Source organism: Cynoglossus semilaevis, chromosome 16, assembly GCF_000523025.1.
Source record: "Cynoglossus semilaevis isolate Cse_v1.0 chromosome 16, Cse_v1.0, whole genome shotgun sequence".
NCBI classification, from domain to species: domain Eukaryota; kingdom Metazoa; phylum Chordata; class Actinopteri; order Pleuronectiformes; family Cynoglossidae; genus Cynoglossus; species Cynoglossus semilaevis.
Window position 1 is genome coordinate 3,041,283 of NC_024322.1, and position 22,631 is coordinate 3,063,913.

Consider the following 22,631-nt stretch of genomic DNA (forward strand, 5'->3'; position numbering starts at 1 on the left):
AACAGTAAAATATTCATAGCACTGATTTAATGGCATTTCTCTTGCGTTACGCCGTGAACTCTGCTCCATATAAACAAGATAAAAAGGAGCTCTTTTGTCAATACCAACGTTGCCTCAGATGTGTGCAGCGGTCTTATCAGGAGCGGTTGCTAAATCAGTGTATTGATATCATTTTGCTGCTGTCCTCCTCCTAATTATGAAGGTCAGATGAAGGATCCAAGCCGTACCAAGCAAACTGGCCACTATGGAGAGTAATCCAGTTCCTGCTCCGATCTCCAGCACCGCCTTATCCAACAGGTCCACTTGTCTCTGGTTGTTCTCCAGGAACTGGCACAACGCCACAGCCTTTAGAACAGAGCCTTAATGTTACACCAGACACAAACAGAGTCAGTCACATCAGTGACGTTAACGTTGAACGTACCCCAGGCCAGATCAGAGCACCGTAAGCATCCACAGACTCTCGGATGCTGATTTCGTGACCAGCAAAACAAAATGTCTCCTTTTCTAGTGAACAGGAAACACTGGGTGCCACTATGTTCCCTCTGTCTGGAGCTTCTCTGACCATCACTTTCTGATCTATCTGATCTGTAAAGAAATATACCTGTTACTGTAGCTCTGCTACTACTCTAGATTAAAGAGTAGTAAAAAAAAGAAGATAAGAATCCTTACCCTGACATGCCTCATTACTTTTCTGTGCTGCTTCTGTATTTGTTTGTACCTTCATGTTCTGCTTCCTTTTCTTCAAATGTTCACAGTTATGTGGGACTGATTGGCCATCTTCAGATAACGTCTCCATTGGTGCTACAAAAAAAAAAACAATGAACAAACAAACAAGAGACCCAATGAGAACATCATTATACTGTAGTTTCTGCCTTTACCATTTTATCTTGAGTAAATGAACTCAAACCATGAGTATGGAGATTATCCTTTAAACTTTTTCTAATTAGTCATTACATACATGTCTTATTCTTACCTGTTTGATGCTCGGTCTGCGATCCTGCCCTGCTCACATCTCTGAGGTGTTGTGGTCTTTATAGAAGCTGCTACATCTGTGACCCACCCCTGAATGATCCCCTAATCTCTAGGGTCACTGGCAGCAGCCAACAGATGGATTTGTAAAGTCTGACAGAGTGGGGAGCCTAATCCGGACCACTCCTCTAAATGTCCTCCTCTTTGTAGCTGCAAAAACCACACACTTATTTTATTTCCTACTTCAATCCTCGATAAAGTCCAATATCAATGTCAATGTCCTTTTTGTCATGTGATACAGTATTCCAGTATTTCAGCACGGTGTAATGGATTTATAAAGATACGTACTCTTAGCAACCACTTTATCAGTTAAACTTTTTTAGCCCAGACATCCTATTGTCCAATAACTTGAAAAAGAAAGACCAAACATAAGCAACATGGAAACAATCTTGAACTGATTTTAAATCTGTCAACACCTACTGGAAAAACATGCACTGAATCCCTTAATTAAACCGCAGGGGTTCGACTGTTGTCTCTAACAACACTGTCAACGCTTGTTAAGTGTTTATTATATCCTGCTTTGTTGATATAGTTGATCCAGCAGCTATAATTACAGCCTGTCAAATATAGCACAAGTTAAATGCAGCCATGGCAGCAGCCACCAGAGTGGAGTCATTCTGTTTATTTTAGGACCCTGTTAAGGAGAGCATACTGTAGGCAACTACAAAAAAAGAATGGTTCATTAGATGTAAATATTAGCAACTACAACAAAAAAGTGACACATGAAAATTATATTTTATTCGAAGAAGAAAATTACCATAATATATATTTTTATAACAGTAGGGGCAGTGGTGGCTCAGTGGTTAAGGAAGCAGACATGGGTACGGAAGGTTTCAGGTTCAAATCCACCAGCTGCTAAGTTACCACTGAGGTGACACCATCCCCACACGCTGCTCCCCGGGCAGCTTAAAGCTGCCCACTTTGGTGACTTTTAAGCCCTCATGTACTTCTCTGCCACTCCTCAATTCTCCATGAATTTCCTCTTATGACATTGTGCAACGTATTTACCCTAAAAAAACAGAGACACACACTTGAAGTTTTTTATCATCTACAAGTAACCAGTAATCACACATCAGAAGTTTTTTATCGTCTACAAGTAACCAGTAATCACACATCAAGTTTCAGTGCTTCAAATCTTTCATGACCAAAGTCAATTATTTACCACCAGCCCTTGAACATAACATTGACTGTGTGAAAGACAGTCTACTTTCTCTTGTCAATAGTCTAGCCATGCTCACAGTAGCATTAAGTGCATCACAGCCTTCAACATTACACAGGCTTTGCACCTATTAAGTGACCTGTTGACATGCGGCTACTGAAAAGCCTGTCAGCGACTCACATGCTGCAGGGCGTGACTCTCAGCTCATCATGTCGCTGGCTGTTCCAAAACTATAAGTGAAATGCCTTGAAAATGTCCTCTGTAAACTTAGATGGACCTCAGTTTGGATTCAGCAGGGGATGTTGTATGAAATAAAAAAAAATAAAAAATTCCACTGGGCCTAGTTCCATGTTAGTGAATTCTAGGTTACTGCACACTTGTTATTTGCTGAATTGGTGGCCTCGGTTATTCATGGAAGGGGTTTGTGAAGTAATTGGATTTTGCTGAAATCATTTACAAAGCTGGAGCTTCATTCTACAGCTTCTTCAGTATAAAAGAACCTGAACAAGAGAGGGATTCTGGATAGAGACCACTTTAAAGCTTCAGTTATTAATTCTCAATTATTTGATGACTCGTTTGTCTGTTTTTGTCAAATTACTTACAATATTTTCTGTTGAATTGTAGCTTCTCATCAATTTTCCAATATAGTAATGCATTGTTTGCAACCCTGGGCCTAGAGAACTGGCAAAAACGGTACAAACAGGTTTTTGACAACAACCTGGAAAAGTTTCAGAGATGAGATCAAACTGATCAGATGAAAGAATGACATGGATTGATCCTGACGTGACGTGATCTTCTGAGAAAATAACTTTGAACTTTGATCCCTGTGGATTTTCCCTTTGGTTTACTCCCAGGAAAAATGTCTGTTTACTGGGTTTAAGAGATCACGGTGGGATTTTCATTTCCAGTCGAACACCGACGACATCCACTGGTGACTCTGTTACCACATCCTATTTTTAGATGCTGCGTATAATCAGATCATGCTTACGTTTGATCAAGAGACAGTAACTGTCCCCAAATCTTGATGATTGACAGGTGGACATGGTGTGGACATCAACCATCCACAGTGACTCAACACTGCTGCTGCTGCTGCTGCTGCTGCTGCTGTTGCTGCTGCTCATCTGTCACTTCAAGTCATTTAAGTTGAGGCAGCACAAGCAGTTGTTTGATGGCATGTGTGTGTGTGTGTGTGTATCTGGAAGTGTGTGTGAGCCAGTGTCCCCCCAGCTAAAGCCCTGCAGCCTGGCTCCTAAGCCAAAATGAAAACCTCGGTCTCCAAGTTCCAGTCGTAAACTTTTCACAGGCAGCTGGACTCTGGTCGCCGCTGGTTTGAAAACAGTGTTTATGTCACTGCTGCTAATAGCACCGACACATAGCCGCACTAATCTTCATTCATTGTCATGGAGCTGCAGTCACAGGAATGCATGGACGGACTTCAGAATCACACTGTTTGGACTGCTAATAAAAGACATTTCATGTACGTCTTTAGGCGTTAAATCATGACCCAAACACTCTGAGGATTACACTCTCACTGATTATGCAACAAAAATGATATATAAGAAAGAAAGTAAAAACCAGTAAAACAATATTTTAAAAGGAATGTTAGCAAACATAATTTAAATTAGTAAGTTAGCCGGGATGCTATAGCTAGTCATATCATGGGTGTTGTGTGGTCTGTCCATCTCCTTTCCCTGTAGTCTGTCGTTCTTAGTTGATTGGCGTCATCACACTCACCTGTCTCCTTCGCTAGTCTCACCCGTATCACCTGGTTCCCTGTGTTTAAACACCTCCCTGCTGCTAGTCCTAGTTGAGTTATTGTCGCTGCCGGTCAGTGGTTCATGCTCTGTGTTCAGTTTGTTTTATGTTAGTGTCCTGTGTTCCTGCCTGGTCCAGTAAGTGGATGTATTTAAGTTTGGACTTTTCTGTTAATGACCTTCCTTTCAACTGATCTTTGTCTCTTGAGCGCTGCAATTGGCTCCTGTCTGTTTTGTAACAGGTATAGCATAGCAACAACAGCTAGCAGCTAACAGCTAACAAATGGTTTGTCCCTGAGCCAGGAATGGCCAAGTCAGGTTAAGATTTTGCCTGTAATAATTACTGATTCACAAAATAATAATAAAAAAACAACAACAAAACTTTGTCTAAAGGCCTTTACAAAATTATCCAGATTATATGCTTAAATTAGCAAAATAGCTAGCCTAAAGTTAGTCCAAAAGATTTTCTGTTTGCAAAACTAGTTTAAGGGTTACAAATAACAAGTAGTAATGAAAGAAATACCATGTTGACCCAGAAGTAGTTTAAAGTAAAGAAATTATTAGCTAAAAATGAACCCAAACTACCAGAAGCTAACTAACGGTTAGTACAGCACTGAGGACTGTAGGAGCTCGTACTGTCCTGTGTGTTACTCTTCACATTCAACTCTTTGTATTTGTATTTAAATTATTAGACAATATTGACTGTTAGATATTAAAGAGTTGGTGACAATCCTCCCTTCATCCACTGCGGTGGCTGCTGGTTTTCAAAGAACAATGCCTGGATTTATCAGGTTCAGTCTAAACACGACAGAGCCCTAAAATAGTTTTACACAAATGATCCTCTGGCTTTTGTGACAGCGGCACAGCTGCTGGCTGTATTTGAATCTGCTGAAAACTCGCCTCAAGAAGCTTTTCTTCTGTGGTTGATGGAGCAGGAACAACAGCAGGTGCAGAACAGAGAAGAGGAAGGTGATGGTGAACATGGCAACGATAAGAGATGTCTGTTAGATGAGAACAACACCGATGTGCGCCCATCTGCCATGGCTCAGAGGAAACAACACCACCATACATTTATAGTGAACAATAAGCATTGATGCAGATCATGTAGAGCAGAGAATGTATTTTCCAGAAGCTCCCGGAAGCAAAATCAAAGAGCAAAAACTGAACTTTGCATTTTTGTCATCAATGATATTAGTAATTAGTTGCCAGACACCTGCATCGACAGAGTCAAACATAGCTAGAATTGTGCTTAATGTTCATGCTCATGATTTTGTTCTTTTCTTTCGCATGCAAGTGAATAACTTCAAACTAGACCCAGTAGGTGGCAGTAATTATTCACTATTTCAAATATTGATGTTTGTGCAGGGGACCATTAACTATTTCAAATATTGATGTTTGTGCAGAAGTATCAGAACAAATATGTAGTACTTCTCATGAATGTTTTATATAGTACAAGCTTTGAGTTGAAGGGTTTGATAGAAATTTAAAAAAAATCATATTCATAAATCAAGAAGATGGCTTCTAAATGTGTACTTAGCTCTTTTGGTTCACTGAAGAACTGGTAACACTTTCCCTCCAATACCAGAGCCTGACAAGAGCTTCACCCTGCGGTCAAAATGTAGTCTGACAAACGAGCGACGATAATTTAATTATTATTATTTTGTTTGTTTTATACAGAGAAACAGGCCCACTTTGACTGGTCGTGTAGTCCTGAATTTGTTTCTGAAAATTATTTTTATAGTCAAAATGAAACGAATTTAAAAAATTTATTTTTATATATATTTATAAAATATATTTTCAAATGAATTCAATCGAATTTCCACTGCATCATTGGCTAATTTTAAAACATGCTAGCTTTCCATAAAGTTGGTTACCTTGTAACATTAAGCCATTCGGAAGCTATTAATGTTTATGACAGGATTCATTTATATCAGTATGACCTTTTTTGCTTTTGGTTATATCTGCATTTTCTTTAATGCTATAATTTGTATATGTATGTAACTTACTATTTAACGATTTGCTAATGCCTTTGTTAAGTTATTACTACATTTTATATAGTTTGCATTTGAAATATTTTTAATTTAATTTCCCCCTATGTTTTTCTCAAATGATACATTTGTTAAAGTTGACCAATTTTCACTTTTTTTAATCAAAAATTGTTTTTTGGATCTAGTTGCCTCTTACTTCTTGATTTTGTCCAATCCTTTGTGTCGCTTACATTAGGGTAGAGCTCCTCCTGCTGGTCCCAGTCATCCTGTGCTTCTTTTACTTCCAGATCAGGAAACTGCATGGACGGCACCATAGGTTCTTCATTTGGGAAAAGATTACTCGATGGTGTCCCAGCACTTGACCTTCTACCATGGAAGCAGAGTCTGGCATGAGTATTTTTTAATTTTTTTTAAACTGTCTGTATCATCTTGGGTGTCTGGTTTTTTTTTAAACTGTCTGGTCTAATGTAGTCACTGTCCAGATTTTTAACTGTCTGTATCATCTTGGGTGTCTGGTCTAATGTAGTCACTGTCCAGTGGTTCATATTTTCAGCATTGATTCCCTCCTTGTCTATGGGCCTCTTAATGTCCTGGTACTGAAACTCTGTATTAAACATAGGAAACTCCTGTGACTCTGCTTGATCTTCTGTCTCCATCCTGGAGACTCTTCAGACTCTTCTCTGACCTCTGGGTCTACTTCTACCTCTGGTTCTTCTTTAACCTCTGACTCCACAATGACATTCTGTTCTATGTTAGCCCCTGGTTCCACCTTGACATCTTTGTAGTTTTTTATTTTCTTGCTGCTTCTAAGTTGACCTTTACCCTTTGGAACCTCCACCACTTGTGGTGCAGGAACCTGTTCTCCCAGCAGAGGGCTCTGGTTCTCTTTGGTCATCCAGGATTTGTAGGCAGAGGAGTCACTGCAGGAGTAAAGATGGAGAGAGAGGCTTAATATTACAGCAATTTATATTTGTATTGTTGTTGTATTGTACATACTATATTGAGGCAGTAACACTGCTTTAGAGAATGGTCATTAATACCATCTATACTGTACTGTGTACTCAAGTCATATTTGGACATTTTGTTTAATTTTACATTTCTATACATAAACTACTTTTCATTTTTCAAAAATTGTATTTATGCAGGTAGAGTTGTCACGGGACGTGACATCATCAAAAATGTCTTTGCTCTTACTCTTGTCTGCAGATATGATTTAATATGACATGACCATAAACTGACCCGCTCATTCACGCTCACATTCACACCTGTGGTCACTTAAGAAAATGTAAATATTTCAATAGTCGACGTATAGATTTGGACTTCACCAAGAATTGCAGGAAAAAAACACGACAAATGTAAATCCTCAGAGAAAGGTCATAGGTCGAGCTGGCACTTGAACCACCGACCTTCTTGCTGTGAGGGTTAAGAGATCAGTCCACCTAGAAAACCCTTTGTTGCTGAGTAATGCTATCAACAACAACTGATTCCAAAGAGGGTCCAACGATTCAGCTCAAATCAAAAATCTTCCTCAGCAACAAAGAATTCTGTCAGTGTAACGTGAGCAGTTGTCAGTGTGAAACATGTCAGTTGGACTCGGTGCGCTGCTTGTGTTGTGATTTATGTGAGTGTGTGTCTTCAGAGTGTGTGACATGACATGAGTGTGTCCCGGTCAGAGCGCAGCAGCTGCCCCTGTTGATAGAGAACAGGTGCTGCAGCAGAGATTTGACCGCCTCGGTGTGTGTGTGTGTGTGTGTGTGTGTGTGTGTCGCTCTCTCTCATTCCCCGCTGTGAGTTAATGCACACGTACTTCTTTGTGTCCATGTGCATATGGGCCCCAAGTGCACGCAAGTGTGCACATTAACCCCGCAGCCGGTGACAATGTGCTGTTGTGTGGCCGCTACAGGCGGGAAACCTAATAGTCAAGGACACAGTAGCTACAGGCTGCAGCTGTTTCATCTCTGCTCCTCAGGTTACACCCTGCACTGAGGAGGGGGGGGGGGCAGGAGCCACTCTCAAAACTCTTTGTAAAATTATTTTTGAACAACAGCCAATATGGAGGACTGTTAAAAGAAACGTATGGATGAAAAAAGTCAATGTAAATGTGCCTGTTGCTTTAACATGCAGTAAATATTAATATAAAACCAAATGAACCTCTATGACCACATTAACTGCTTTTTTAAAAATTAAAAATAAAAAAAAAAAATAGTCCGTAAATAAGTAAGTCACGCACAGCTAGTAGCTAGTTGGTGTAGTTACCTGGTGCACGAACTGATCAGCTAAAAGTACAAAAACAAGACTTCCACAAATTGATTAGTATTACGGTCATGTGCTGTGTGAGTGAGCTAAGCCAGAGGTTGATCACAGCAGGACAGGCTGACCTGTGGGTCGGGGACCACGAATGTTACACGTTTGATACACAAACCACATATTTGACAACTCTAAGCCTACACCTGCTGTTGGAAGTTAAAGTTAACAACTTAAAATTCCCTAAAGCTCCTGCACAGATGCTGCCAGCTGTTGCTGAAGACCGGTGTGTTTTCTTAATCATCTGCCACCTTGTGGTCAGTTTTTGGTAGCAAATATAATAAAAATATAGTCCTTACCACAAAAAATAGAATACAGCAAGGAGGCAGAGACACTATTAAATATGGTAATATATATTTTTGTATATTAACCTTAATGGTTAGAAAATTGCATGATTATCGATTAACCATGATTAAACATGATTAATATATTATTCATAATGGAATGGAAACCACTTTTTTTTTTTGCTCTTGAACTTCTCCGCTCTCTTCTCCCGTGTGTACGCGCTCCCGTCAGCTGCCTCGGCCGCGTGAACGCGCGCGTGCATGTTGCAGCTCCTGCAGCTGCAGCTGAGCTCAGTCAGAGGTGGAGGAGCTGCAGACTGACTTTGAGGCACAACACTTGATTCCAGCAGGACTCTCTCTCACAGACACACGCACACACAGAGAGACTTTATCAGAGAGAAGATGACGATGTGGCTGCTGCCCCTGATTCTCATCCCTTTACTGCACAGTGAGTTCCTCTCGTTCCTACAAGAATTTACTGCAGTATGGTACAGATCAATTAGTTTTCAACGTTATCAAAGTGAAAACTTGTAGTTGTTGTGTAGTGAAAAAGTATGAATTGTACTGTCGGGATGCGTGTACTCTTTTTCTTCTTTCAAATGTTTGCATTGGTGTTATTTTAATATTGGTATTTCCGTTGTGTGCACTGATATTTAAACGAAAGAAAAAGAGTAATTCGTGCAACAGCGATCGTAGGCTGGTAAGGGATCGTGTAAAAGTTTCAGAGCGATTTGGTAAATCTTTAGATTTAGTTAAAACATTTTTTAAAAATATTTTAATCAGACCCTAATGTTAAAGACTGCAAAACCTCATGATTTTTATTCAAAATAAAGTACGATTTATCGGTATGGGAATAATTTTTTTTTTTTACATATTTTATTTAAGGACTTAAGGAGGAGAGGTTTGCAGAAGTAGGCATTGGATTGCAATAGGATGTTACTAGATTTTTAGCACAACTCATTTTCCATTGTTTTGTTTACTCTAATTGTACTTGTGCTAACTGAAGCTATGTTCTTGGTTAATTTTAAGCCTATTCTAATCCAAAATTATTAGGAAGTCTTGATTTACTTAATATTAGTTATTTGACCCATTTCACGCTATCATTGAGAAACATTGACTTTTTATTATTATCTTTAATAAATTTGGTCTGTTTTATTTAACCTTTATGACAATTTTGGCTTTTAAAGCATTTAGTTGTATCATGATAATGTTTTGGTTGTATTTTGTCAAAATTAGCTGTATTATTCTCAGTTTGTGCTAACTCCTTATGTTAACTAACATTGAACTAGTTGTTTTTTTCTGTCTCTTTAAGTTTCCTGATTTAATTATTTTCTACGTGTTAACTTTGAGCAAACTTAGCAAACATCTGTTTTTAATTTCTGGATACTTCTTCCCTGCACAAATGTTGGAGGTGCCACAGAGGCCTTTTTTTAATGCATTTGTGCTTCTACTAACTTTTTGACTAAGGCTAATATTTTATAATCGTTCTCTTGTAATAATTAGATTTCTGAATATCTCTGGAAAAGGTTCTCCTAAATAACTTTTAGAAGTTCTAAGTGTTCAAAGTTTACGCTCATCCATCCTAACTGGAAGGGTAAAGGCTGTGTGACCTCTCACTAAGACTAGAAGGAGGAGGAGGAGGAGGAGGAGGAGGTGTGTATTCCTCTGTGGGCCGTCGTCATCGTCAGATATTGTCCAGGGAGTGTTTGTAGTCGAGCTGCATGTTTACACTGAATCTGCCCTGATGCTGTTTGAACCTCAGATCTGCAGAATGATGAGACACATCACATGTTCTGACGGAAGGGTTTGAGGTTTGCAGTTTGATGATAGCCCCTAACTGACCCTGCTGTTATCTACAACCTACATTTGATGTTTGAGGAATTTCAAGGGACTCGTTTTCACCAAACACACATGAAAGGAGCGAGACTTTTTTCACTATCGATGAAAAAAAACGTGTTTTTACCCAGGAGAATGTGACTAAATGATCAACCCTGTTGTGTAGACTGTGATAGAATTATACAATTTTCCTCCATTATAAAAGTGAGAAATGGACTTTTAGCGTGTTTCCTTTGTCTCAGGAACAAATATAAATTTTTAAAATTTCTTAATCATTTAATTTTTAACTTATGGTTAATGTGGATATACCTTTGTAACTTTTGCTGTTTTTTATTTTTTTCTCACTTTTTTAGGTATTTGTTGGCTAGTATTAAGTTGTAATTCTTAAGGTAAAATTAATCATATCTTTAAATGATCTTTTAACTTTTAGCTGTTATAATTAACTATTTGTGATGTAGCTTTAGTTGATTATTGGCTATTTTTAGCTGTTTTTTTTATTCCTCTTAACCTTTGCTTAGCTACATTTGATTTTATGTTTTTTTCTACAATGTTTTTTCTATTGTAACAATATTTTTACAGAGACGTTAAAGTGTTTCTTGTAGTTCTGACTCTGGACTACAGCGACCACTGTGTGTTTGAAATGTGTCTGTTGTGATGAGATAACTGTGGTCGAGTCTGAGTTAGGTTTGGGTTTAACAGAAGGTCAGTGTGAAGAATATGATGCAGAGGGACTCATGTTAATGTTGTCATCAGTGAAGATCAGCACAAGTGTTTTACACCCGTGTGTGTGTGTGTGTGTGTGTGTGTGTGTGTGTGTGTTTGGTGATGCCAGCTGAGCTGGGTAAAGTTACTGCCATGAAGAGCTGCTTTGTATTAGAAACACAAACATGCTCTCCACACGCATGTGTGACACATGCACATAACACACACACACACACACACACACATTTACACACACACACTGACACACACTGACACACAGACACGTGTGCACCGGAGGTTCTCCTAAATCGTTTTTTCCTCCGTCCTGAAACGATTAAAGTTTTTCTTTGGAATTGATTTGAAAATGAATATTAAAGAGTGTGTGTGCATGAGTGTGTGTGGACACGCACACATGTCTATTGTAGGGATCCATCACAATCAGAGGTTATCAGGTTGGAGTAAAGCAGCTCGTGGGGGAGTCATCAATCACTTACATTCCTACACACCACCGCTCCTGGTACCACTGGGATAAAGACGACTATGTGTGTGTGTGTGTATGTGTGTGTGTTCAATGTGTTGTGAGTTTCAAACCATCTTTGTTGGAAACATTCTCACTTACTTGCAGATCAGACGGTATGAAAATAATGTGGTTTTCAGTTAGTCTCTCCAAAACAAAAACCAAATGACTGGAGCGAGACTTGGTGGATGTTGCTCATTTTCCTGGTTGTAACTCCAGTGAAGCTGTGTTGCTGATCATTAGGAGTACACAGTGCCACTTCAAATAGAAAGAGAGTTCCTTCATTGTCTCAGAGGAAGTGGCAGGTAAACACTTGTGTTTGTTGTGTTAAATAACGGTGTGTTCCACTTCCTTTCATCCCAACAGGTCCTGTTTGTCTGTCAGTGACTGTGAGCAGCACCACACCTACAGTAGAGGTTCACGAGCACACAGGTGAGATGATGGAGAAAAAGATCGTCGAAGTTGGATGTGTTTGTGCTAGAAAAGTATTACAGTAACACGTCCAGTACTGATGTCGGACTCCCTGTTCTCACAGATGCCACTCTGACATGTGAGTTTAAGACTGAGAAGGACCAGAACCCTCGGATTGAGTGGAAGAAGAAAGGAAAGGGAGTGACGTTTGTCTACTTCAATCACAAATTTACTGGGTGTACCTCCTGCTGACCAAGAATGACGCACGTTTTCATCCGTTTCATCAATCGTCTCTGTTTGATTAATTGCTTGATTTTTCCCAGGTCCTTATGTGGGACGGGCCAAGATAGACGGAGCGACACTGACGATACATTCAGTGACTCAGAAAGACTCCGGAGAATATCGCTGTGAGGTCACCGCCAGTGAAGACCATGTCAACCTGGGGGAGACCACTGTCACACTAGATGTGCTGGGTACGTGTTAAGGAGTGAGGGGTTGAATATGCACAAAACTAACAAACTGTTTGGTTGATTGGCTGACCAGCCACATAACAACATTACCAAATAGTCAGTCAGTCAACCAGCCAACAAAAGAGAGGCAAACACTCCATCAAACGTTACAAATTACCAATCAACTAGCAAACCAAGATTTGAGTCAGCAACAGAAAACAACCAACTGAGCAGCCCAACTGATAACCAACTGGTAACTAAACACTCGTGCATTGTGACAGTTTAACATGGCCAGGAAATGCATTGTTTGACTTCATTGTGACAGTTTAACATGGCCAGGAAGTTGACTTGAGAAAACACTGCGTTCGTTGTAAAGACTGTGACCTTTGACCTCTCAGTGCCTCCACATGTACCGTCCTGTGAGGTACCCAGCTCTGTGTTCGTGGGCTCAGACCTGGAGCTTCTCTGTAAGGACAAGCTGAGCATCCCTCCTGCCACCTACCGCTGGTACAAGGACAACAAGGCTCTGATGGCCTCAGCAGACGCTGCGTTCAGCATCGACACCAACAAGGGGATACTGGTGAGGAGCAAAAAACTAACAATACTGTTAGTATTGATCTTCAATATTTTTTATACTCTTTTTTTACTCTCTCACCTCTTTTGTGTTTGTCTGGAGCAGAAGTTTAATAGTGTGTCTAAAATAGACACGGGGATGTACCGCTGTGAGTCCTCCAACAGTGCGGGGGCGCCCAAGAGTTGTGTTGCCCAACAGCTAAAGGTCGTTGACTGTAAGTGCTCCTGTTAAAACTGCGCTTGTTGATGTTTGTATTGTGCCCTACTCATGTGATATCATATAAATAACTATATTTATATATAATATAATATAATTTTTAATTGTATCTCTAATGACACCATTGTTTTGTTTCTTCCAGATCCTGTCAACACGACTGTTTTAATTGTCTCTGCTGCAGCTTTTTCAGCACTCGTCCTGTTCTGTTGCATCTGCCTATGTGTGTGTCGACGCCAAAGCTGCTGTAGAAGTGAGTACCCAATATCCTATGGTTGCTTGTATTTCTAGTTCACATACTGTAGTTTGTAGTTCGCCTCCTTGTGGTTTGTCCTGATCGGTTATCAGGCTTTAATTTTATAAAAGCTACTGTATAAAGGTTCAATTTGTGATTGATGTGATGGTAAATATCAAGGGTAAGTATTAATATAAAATAATATTCAAATATTTTTGTGAAAACGTTGAACAATTTATGGAATTATATGGAATATCACATTTGATTTGATTTACTTTTGCTGACCTCTTGTCTCTCCTCCTGTTTTGTCTTTGAACAGAAGAGAAAGACCCTAAAAGGTGAGCCTCTCACTTTTCCTCCCGACTCTTCTTCTGCCTGTAACGTTTGTCTGTCGTAGTCGGCTGAGGCTGAACTGCTGCTCTTTTGTCTTTTAGCATCAAGTGCTACAACCCTGCACCCCCTCCTCCTCCTCCCACCCGTAACGTGAGTGATCAAAGGGAGTGTTATCATGTTGGGGCATGTTTTGCTCCCTGTGATGAATTTTGGGTTTGCCATTACATGTTGTTGATACATTGCTGATAACAGTTCTTCTCTGCAAATTAAAGGAACCGGCTGATTGTACGACTCTCTCTTTTCTCTGCAGATCAAACACTACAAACAAACTCAGTCCTTCATGATCTGAGGGAGGAAGGAAGGTCACTCTGAACTTACCCGCCCAAAGATCTCCATTGTACACTAAAGCTGTGTTTTCGCCTCATTGGACAAGAAACTTTCAAGTACTAGGAAACATGTTCACACAGCAGTGGATGTCTATTTGTCCCGTGTTTTGCAATTCACATTTTTAACACATGGGGCAGTGGAATTAAATAGTTAAACATTAGAATTATTGCGATTGCTTCTTTGACCCCAGAATGGTCCCAGAAGGAAGGGACGATCAGGGTGGAGAGCAGAGGAGCATTTGTTCTGCCTTTCATGCTTTGACGAGCAAAGAAAAATTATATGCAATAAATAAATAATAGTTTTCTGACCAATTAAGTGAAATTTTCCACAGCACACCTGACGATCTCTCATGGGTGTGCCACAGCAGTGGTTGGGAATCACTGCTCTAGTGTGTGACTATGGTGCCACCAACTCAACTCTACACCTCTCTTAACATTACCCCCCACCCCCCAAAAACAAACAAACAAACAAACAAAAACAAACAAATAATGCACTTGAGTCCAAACACTTCCTTGTTAATTATATATCATCGCAATAATTCTGTAAGAAATATTTAATTTTTCTTTTTTTTTTACACATTTATATGCGTTTAGTAGATGCTTTTATCCAAAGCGACTTACAAGTGGGGAAGTTGTTGTTTAACACTTCCTCTGGACTATCAAAATATATCCAAGGAGTTTAAAGATCCGACCAGAGAAATGATTGACTGCAATGTGAGCTCCACCTGTATTGATAGCATCCTATCAATCTGGTTAGCCACCTAACCAGCATCCTAAAGCCAGTTAGGTCGCTAACCATACCTTAAGATGTCAAACCAAAGATCTTCATAACACACTTGCTGCCTCCAAAGGAAGAGATTTTTAAACCTCACCTTCACATTGCTGTAAATGAACTATCAACTATCTATAAATGTTGTAATATATTTCCTCATATTCCTCTTTGTGTGCACTGACATGTGGTTGTTTAGTTAATTTTTCACTTTTGTTTCTCATGTTATAAAGGCACGCTGTTGTCACTATACACAATCATTATGGTAAAGAATGTAAATTTACTGCATCACCAATAAATGTCTTTTCATATACAGTAGATATAGTAGACTGTTTTGAGGTAGAGTTTTTGTTCCATTGTTGCTATATATTTTTTTAGACCTGTGTGTGTGTTTGTCATGGTTTATATCATCATGTTATGTTTTTTGTGTTGTATTATTTGATATGTTTGTATGACGTGAACTGAGTGAACAGGTGTCTGCACACACTGAAAGATGCTTTAAAGACTTTTAAACATATTTGTTGCTGAGTCTGTTTCATAATAATAATAAAAACATATGGAAAACTGTGTGTATTTCCTTTTCCCCTTTTTTACCGTCACGTGAGTTAAAGGAAAAAAACTGACAAAATCATAGTTGGCCTGAGTGGCGCTGTAGGGGCTCGGGGGTGATTAAAAGACATAAAAAGTGCCCACTGATTGGTCCAGGTTTGGCGGCAGGAAGTGTTTTGTTTTTGACGGAAGGCTGGCTCTATATTTGGAGTTCTTGGCTCAACTTTGCACCTTTTGTTGGTAAAAAAAATAATTAAACGTAGGGGCATGTCCAAATTCATATTATGGGATAAGTTCACGGGGGACCGAGCAAAAAAATCCCGCCGAAGGCCACGGCGCGTCATCATTTAAGAACCAAACACCTCTGAGTTCTCCACAAGGTATGTATAAAAAACACATCTAGCTATGTAAATTAATTAATGCTCTGTATTCAGGTTTCAGTCGTTTAAAATTTTTTTTTAACTGTTTACGAGATGAAAGTATAAAGTCGTCATAACTAAAAGTAAGGGAACATTTTTTTTGTCTTTATTTTAACGCAGCAGCGCTTTGCAGTTGCATCTATATGTCCACTAGATGGCATTACAACACTGACTGCATTTATGTTTTCGGCTTTAAGCCCAGCCAAGTGTGAAACACCCACACCATAGCTTCTGCAAGACACCAGCCTTTGTCTATTATTTGTCTTTGAACAGAAGCACCATTGTCTTCCTCCTCTTCTTTGTGCTCTTCCCACTTCTTCTTCTTCTTCGTATTGTTAAATCCATAAATCAGACGTCCTGGAAAGCACTAGTTCTTAACATCTTCCTTTCCTTGTCTGCTTTTCAAGGGATGCGATAAATTAACTGTATAAATCTTTAAATCCCTTTAGCGGCGGTCGTGATCCTGTTTGTGCCAAGAGCTACAATGCAGACAGCGTGATTGCAGAGCACAAGAGATCTATTCTTGAACGTCTTTATAACCTTCTGTGATAATCACACAAAGTGTGTCCTATTGATCTGATGATGAGTCTGCTTGTAAGCTCCAGACGTCTCACATCAGTCCTTGTACCTGAAAGGGAGTTAATCTGATTACTCTATCTGCATGCACCTTGACAGAAAGTTCGGTCACTTTGCAGGGTAACGTTTGCATTTTTTTTGTTAATGTCCTTGTTATTTTTTTTAGAATTATTTGTGCAAAATAATAAAAAAAATTAAGTCATTTTTTCTTTCAAATAATCAACACTTAATGTGTAAAGCCCTCCAACTAAACACAACAGTACTGAAATCACTTTTATAAATACTGTAGAAAGACGAGTCCTTGATTACAGGAGAAAATAATCAGGTTTATAAACAAACACACAGTGGTAGAGTTCCATCCTCAGGTGAAGGATGATATTCAGTCCTGGTGTACATGAAGAGATTAGAGTTGCTAGTAATGTTATCAGTACCTGCTGTCAGAAATGTCCAGAGTAATAAAACTCCTCACCTCCTGTTTACTTTGTTCTGATGCAGACCCTGAAGCTCCTTTTTTATAAAACTCCTCTGACAGCACAGTAAATACCGAACCATCCTGACACCATGAAGGACTTTCCCTTCAGTGCGTTGTAAATGAATCAGTGCAAACAGACCGTCATGCAGTACAATCACTCGACAGCCACAGTTCTTGTTTGTATTTTACTGCAGTAACAACAACAAAGAGACAGAGCATTGTGTTTGTCCAAAAAAAAGAAAAGAAAAGAAAAGAAAAGAAAAGAAAAGAAAAGAAAAGAAAAGAAAAGCCACTTGGCTAAAGTCTCATTTTGGCTAAAGTCTCATTTAAAATAAACATTTTTAAGTCATGGTCCACAATGTTATGAGTATCTGATGTAGATTTTTACTGCTTTTAAAAGGTCTTTTGTGACTGGAAACTGAGGATTGTGTCACTTTGTAATCCTAAACCTAGTCCTAAACCAGGTTCAAACCCTCAGAGAGCACTTTGAAGTTTAAGGCCCTGGACACCATGTCCTGAAAGGATCAAAAATACCTGCACCACAATGGTTTTGGAACCAAATTGTATCCTCAGAAGGTGCACGTACGCACTCGCACACCGGCGGCAGGTTAAAGCTGCTGCTCAACCGCGTGCTTCGTGCTTTTTAAAAAAAAATTTGTGGTTTTCCTTTGAACATCTTAACAGGCTTTCTTTATGGATCCTCACCATGGATTACACCCCCAGGAGGCTGTTACATCATATTTTGTAAAAGTGTGTGTGTTGCTGCAGTAGAAAATTTATCCGTGTGTGTTAGGAAAGATGGAGAGAAAGAAAATGAAGAGTGGTGAAAGGAGAGGCGGTGACTGTCAAATGAAGTCTGCCAGAATGACTTCATTTTATTTGGAATGTAAATGAAGCCCCTGACCAGGCTTTCCCTTCGACATGTTACCGTCTGGTTTGACCGCGACCAAAATCTGCTCTGTACCTGAGGCCAGCCATTACCATAGTTCACCCATTCCCCCAAACTCCTGTTGTGTACCAAAGATATAGTATGGAGTAAACAGGTCAGACAACAACAGCTTCTTTAACCCTACCGTTGTCCTTCTCATTTTGTACACAACCAGCGTCCTCGCTACAGGTTTGCATCTTGTTCTAGAATCAGAGTACGAGGAAAAGTTGGCACAAGCCGTGCAGTACAGGAGCACGCACACAGGGTCAAGAAATCTTTTCTACAGCTTGCTTCAACTGAGGTGTGTGTTTGTCTACATTCAGTAATGTAAAGAATTAGAGATAAACAGGACAAATGGTCTTGAAAGCATTTCTATTAGAGGGTTTTTGAACAAGTTTGAACCTCTTTATTTGTCCTTGTCGGCATGGTTTTATTAGTAGAGTTGGACTACAGGTCTGTGAGCTAAGCTTTATTTAAAACTGGCAGAAACACAACACATCTCTGAACAGGTGGCACAACAGCACATGCTAAAGCACAAAGACAGATGACTTTTCCCTTATTAACTCTCAGCTATTTTTCTGTGCTTAATAAACCGCATCCGTGGCTTTTTAGAAAAACATATCCATGAATTATGGGTTGGCTGTTTTTTTTTTTTTTTACCTTCCCCTATTTGACCCTCAGCATCAGCAGCTTCTGGGTTATGCAAACCTTGCATCATGTTCTTACCGTTGTTGTCTAGCCTCTAATGGGACAAACCCCCCCCAAAAACCCAGACTGGAGCAGAGATTACATAGTTCTTTTCCTGCTGTAGCTGTAAAATGAATTCCAACCTTTAATCATTTAAACCGTACCAGACACCTACGCTTCTTGTTGCATTAAATCTTTATACTGGGAATGATGCACAACAGTGAAGGTGCAGGATGGTTTTCTTTTCAGCCTTGTCAATTTTTCAGCATTTTCAATATTTATTCACATTTTTAGAAAATGTATTTTTGAAATCTTTGGATACATTTTTTTGACTTCAAGCACTGAAGATTTAATTTTTAAAAAGCATCAAAACAATTCATGCTACAGGAATGATAGCCGTATGCTAATGTTTGACCGCTACAGCGATTGTCTGATATTGTAAACAAATATTGTCTCTTTACTCTCATTTTAGTAGGAACTTCCATCAAAATTAGGACATGATTGTCAAAAAAAATCTATAAACTCGCATATAATTATAAGTGTAAACTAAAGAATCTGTTAATTGGCCACTAGGAGTTTATAGTGGTGGATTTGTCGACACAGATGCTGCCCTTTACCTGTATTTTTACCTGTAATTTGCATGTAGCCGAATGATTAATGGTAGAATAAAGTCAAAACGTGGGAATAAAGCAAACCAAATGAACCCACTGTCATTTATTTTATTATTATGGCTCCCCCTGCAGGGCAGAAACAGGAGCTACATAATATTCCTGCTTATTAATTTTTTCTTATATAATCCCTGCATATTCTCACACTAAAAAGTCAAGGGTTTTGTATCAGACACTAACCCCCTTTTTATTTGTGTGTTTATTTATTTTATTTTAATTATGATTCCAGGACAACAGGACATGAGCTATGTTACCAGTGTAGCCTGTGCCAAAAGACCTTATGGTTCATTTACTGTATATTATCCCTTCAACCTAATGGCTGCTTTTGGTCCTGGATTAGCATTTGCAATATCCTTCCAGACTTGAGGATACTACTCATTTCTGAAAGATGGTTTGGATGGTACACTTGATAAAATTACCCTGGAAATGATCAAAATGTCCAGAAAACATATTGCACGGAGGCAGAAAAGGCTGTTAAAAAGGTTAATTTTCCAGTCAGACACACACGCGCACGCACACACACAACACTCTCTTGGCCCCCTGCACAAGCAATTAGTCAAGCCTATTACTCCTACATCATCTCTGGCTATTTAAGTACTCACATAAAAACAGTGTAGGCAGACACACAGCTGAAACATAAGAGACACAGTGTGTGTGTGTGTATGTGTGTGTGTGTGTGTGTGTGTATAACAAGGAATGGGAAAGCTGAAATTACTTTTGCTCTGAATGCCAGGTATAGGTTGGTGGATAAAAGCTTAGAAAAATCTTCAAAGAAACCAATTTGTTTAACAAAGCTGGTGAACAGCTGTGACTTTCATCAGAAGCCAAATAACAAACTGAAATTCCTCGTAGCTCTCAGAAAATAATTTTATAACTCTCACCGACAGCTGAAATGACTGTACAATTTAATTAGAATTTATCCAGAGGTGATGAAAGAAATGAGCTCCACTCTGGCATTTTACCCAAATGTTCAAAGGCTTCTTTTTCTACCCAGGCTATATACGTCTATCTATCTATCTATCTACCCTCCTATCTATCCATCTATCCATCTATCCATCCACCCATCCATCCATCCAACCATCCAACCAACTATATATACTGTATATATATATATATGTATGTATGTTGTTATGTGTGTTAGGGCTGGGCATTTTTAACACGTTATTCTTGCGTTAACACGTTCATTATCGTTGACTGTTTTATCATGTGTTAACGCAGTTTTTGAAAAAACATTCTTCAGTTTATTATTGTTAACGTCCGGTGCTCACTAGCCTTTCATCTGATGTCAGGTCCGCTTTGTTTCTTCTTGTCACGCAGCCACTCACCGGCTCGTGTCCTCCGTCTTCTTCTTCTCCTCAGAACTCAATGCAAAAGGCAATAATTTTGAAAATAAAAATGTAAATACCAAAAGTTTGGTCATAGCTCAGTTTTAAACATTTTCCAAGCAATAAAGATTATTTTTAAAGATAAAAACTAAAAGTTAATTCGGTGACAACTAATAAATGATTGCTAACGACAAACCTAAAAATATGTAGCTCCAATAAGGTCAATGTTAGCAACATTACCTTGAGGATAAACATGAATCGTTGCAGTTGTTGATTTCTCTCATGTCAGGTTCATTTGCTAATGCATGGATTTTGGACATTCTTTTTTAATCTCATGTATAAATAAATTTAATGATATACGTATTTGCATAAACATAAAGTTCTAGAGATTTTTTTGACAAAATTGTTCAGACATGTTCATTGGTGTGTGTGTGATTCACTGACCGTCTGAAGCTCAGATACTCTGCTGCAGTGTTTGATCAGCCTGTTTAACATTCAAGAGGAATCCTCGGCACTCAAGTACCCTCACTATTATGCTTTTAAATCATCCCCTACACAGGAACAGAGGAGTGGGGAAAAAACTGGAGGGAGAGGTTGAGAGGAAAACGGATGGAGACACAGAGGGATCCTTATGGTAAGAATGAAATTTCATTGGACAAAAGCCTGTTATTGAATTCCTGTCATGATTCTATCCAGTCCCCATGACGCCTTTAAAGTCTTTCAAAATCCCACTGCCCCCCGCTGATTCCAGCGCCTAGAAGCCACTGCGTCATGCCACCCCTCTCTGAATGCTACTTAACGTCTCGGTATCGGATTAAACTTCCTGTCCCTTGAGCGTTAGCTTAGGAAACACCACAATACGTCTAATCAGTATGTGTCACGCTCACTGACAAACACTCAGAGTTAGCCTTTATCTGCGGAACAGCTGAGGGAAGACATACCATGCTTTAAGGAAAGGACACAAGGCTAGAGTAGATAAATGCTAAGCTCATTGCTAATCAACAGGCAGCGGCCACAGCGGGAGCCATGATGAGGCCTGATTGTGCTGTTGTGTTTTGAGCACGTTGAAAGCTCATCAGTAACCCTCACCACTCTGCTCTGTAACACACAGCAGTGCAGCAGGACGTCGGCATCAACATCAACATCAACATCAGCAACAATGAATATTTATACCCGCCATGAACAAGGTGAGAGAAAACAATTCATTCCTGGTCGAAAACAAACAGGAGATTTCAGTTCCCAAACAGGGCAATCATGTTGGAATGACACACCAACCACAGAGAGGGAACAGTTCTACTTGTGTGCTCATGCTAGAGTGAGTGTGGTGGTAACAATTTCCTGGGTAAAGGAATGTGGTTGGGTGTAGGCCTGGTGACTAACCTGTGGTGAAGGTTCAGTCATTCAGTCCACCTGGTTGTGGTGAGGCAAAGATCATGGATTTTACCTCATGGAAAATTTCCTGAAAAAGATCACGCCGTTACAACAACAAAACGTCAAATACTCCAACGTGTGGTTGCTTGGTAGAGACAGAGTTTCCAGCCTTTACTTTGCAACCAAATGTCATGTAAAAAAAAAAAAACCCAAAGGACAATAATATGTCATAAAACATATTGTTTTTTTTAAATCTTATAACAGATTTCACACATTTCAGCTGTTCTACAACAAATAGCTTCAAAAAGTCAAAGCTAGCACAGTACATACACAGTTTGTATTTAACAAATGGCATGTCAATAGGTAGAATTAGCTCAACAATACCTTCAAATTTGAATGGAACTTCAAACCACTCATAACAACACAAATAAAGCTAATTGCTATTTGGAGAAAAATGTAAATTTAAAAAAGCTAAAGTTTTACAAAGACCATAGTCAAATGATTGAAAGAAATAATAAAATATAAAGCTTAAAGTGTGTTTACAAATTTGTAACATAATGTAAGCAAAAATAAAATAGCATAATGAATGAAAAAAATAAGGAGCTTAATCTAACTCTGCACCTGTTTGAAGTTACAATATAATAAATATTCTTTTCCAAACTTCACCACTGTTCCTCAAAGGATCGTCAAAAT

The 22,631-nt window shown here is 39.1% G+C and overlaps 2 protein-coding genes across 3 annotated transcripts in view; one reads left to right on the forward strand and one right to left on the reverse strand.

Annotated features, from left to right (window-relative positions):
* The window catches only part of LOC103391688 (protein-lysine methyltransferase METTL21E-like), a 2,112-nt gene extending 761 nt beyond the window's left edge, over positions 1-1,351 (reverse strand). The window contains exons 1-4 of one of the 2 annotated variants that reach the window (XM_008328055.3): positions 974-1,351; positions 670-801; positions 422-585; positions 228-345 (exon numbers count right to left, since the gene is read on the reverse strand). In XM_008328055.3, the coding sequence (XP_008326277.1) occupies positions 228-345; positions 422-585; positions 670-796 (409 nt within the window). In that variant the 5' untranslated portion in view covers positions 797-801; positions 974-1,351. Of the gene's footprint in view, positions 1-227; positions 346-421; positions 586-669 lie in introns of both variants that reach the window. The other variant, XM_025064107.1, reaches the window with a different exon arrangement.
* Positions 1,352-8,694: 7,343 nt separating this feature from the next.
* Positions 8,695-21,726, forward strand: jam2b (junctional adhesion molecule 2b). Its single transcript, XM_008328057.2, has 12 exons — positions 8,695-8,966; positions 11,940-12,005; positions 12,109-12,220; positions 12,309-12,457; positions 12,832-13,013; positions 13,113-13,221; positions 13,366-13,473; positions 13,775-13,793; positions 13,890-13,938; positions 14,099-15,872; positions 21,127-21,201; positions 21,679-21,726. The coding sequence occupies exons 1-10, from the start codon at positions 8,921-8,923 to the stop codon at positions 14,135-14,137; spliced, it is 879 nt and encodes a 292-aa protein (XP_008326279.1). The 5' UTR covers positions 8,695-8,920; the 3' UTR covers positions 14,138-15,872; positions 21,127-21,201; positions 21,679-21,726.
* Positions 21,727-22,631: the final 905 nt, after the last annotated feature.

What these genes read in the sequence shown, in the direction of transcription:
- jam2b (XM_008328057.2), top strand. Translation starts at nt 8,921, where the DNA reads ATGACGATGTGGCTGCTGCCCCTGATTCTCATCCCTTTACTGCACA. An exon ending in AGAGGTTCACGAGCACACAG is followed by an intron (nt 12,006 to 12,108) that starts GTGAGATGATGG and finishes CTGTTCTCACAG; the next exon opens with ATGCCACTCTGACATGTGAG. An exon ending in TGTCACACTAGATGTGCTGG is followed by an intron (nt 12,458 to 12,831) that starts GTACGTGTTAAG and finishes TTGACCTCTCAG; the next exon opens with TGCCTCCACATGTACCGTCC.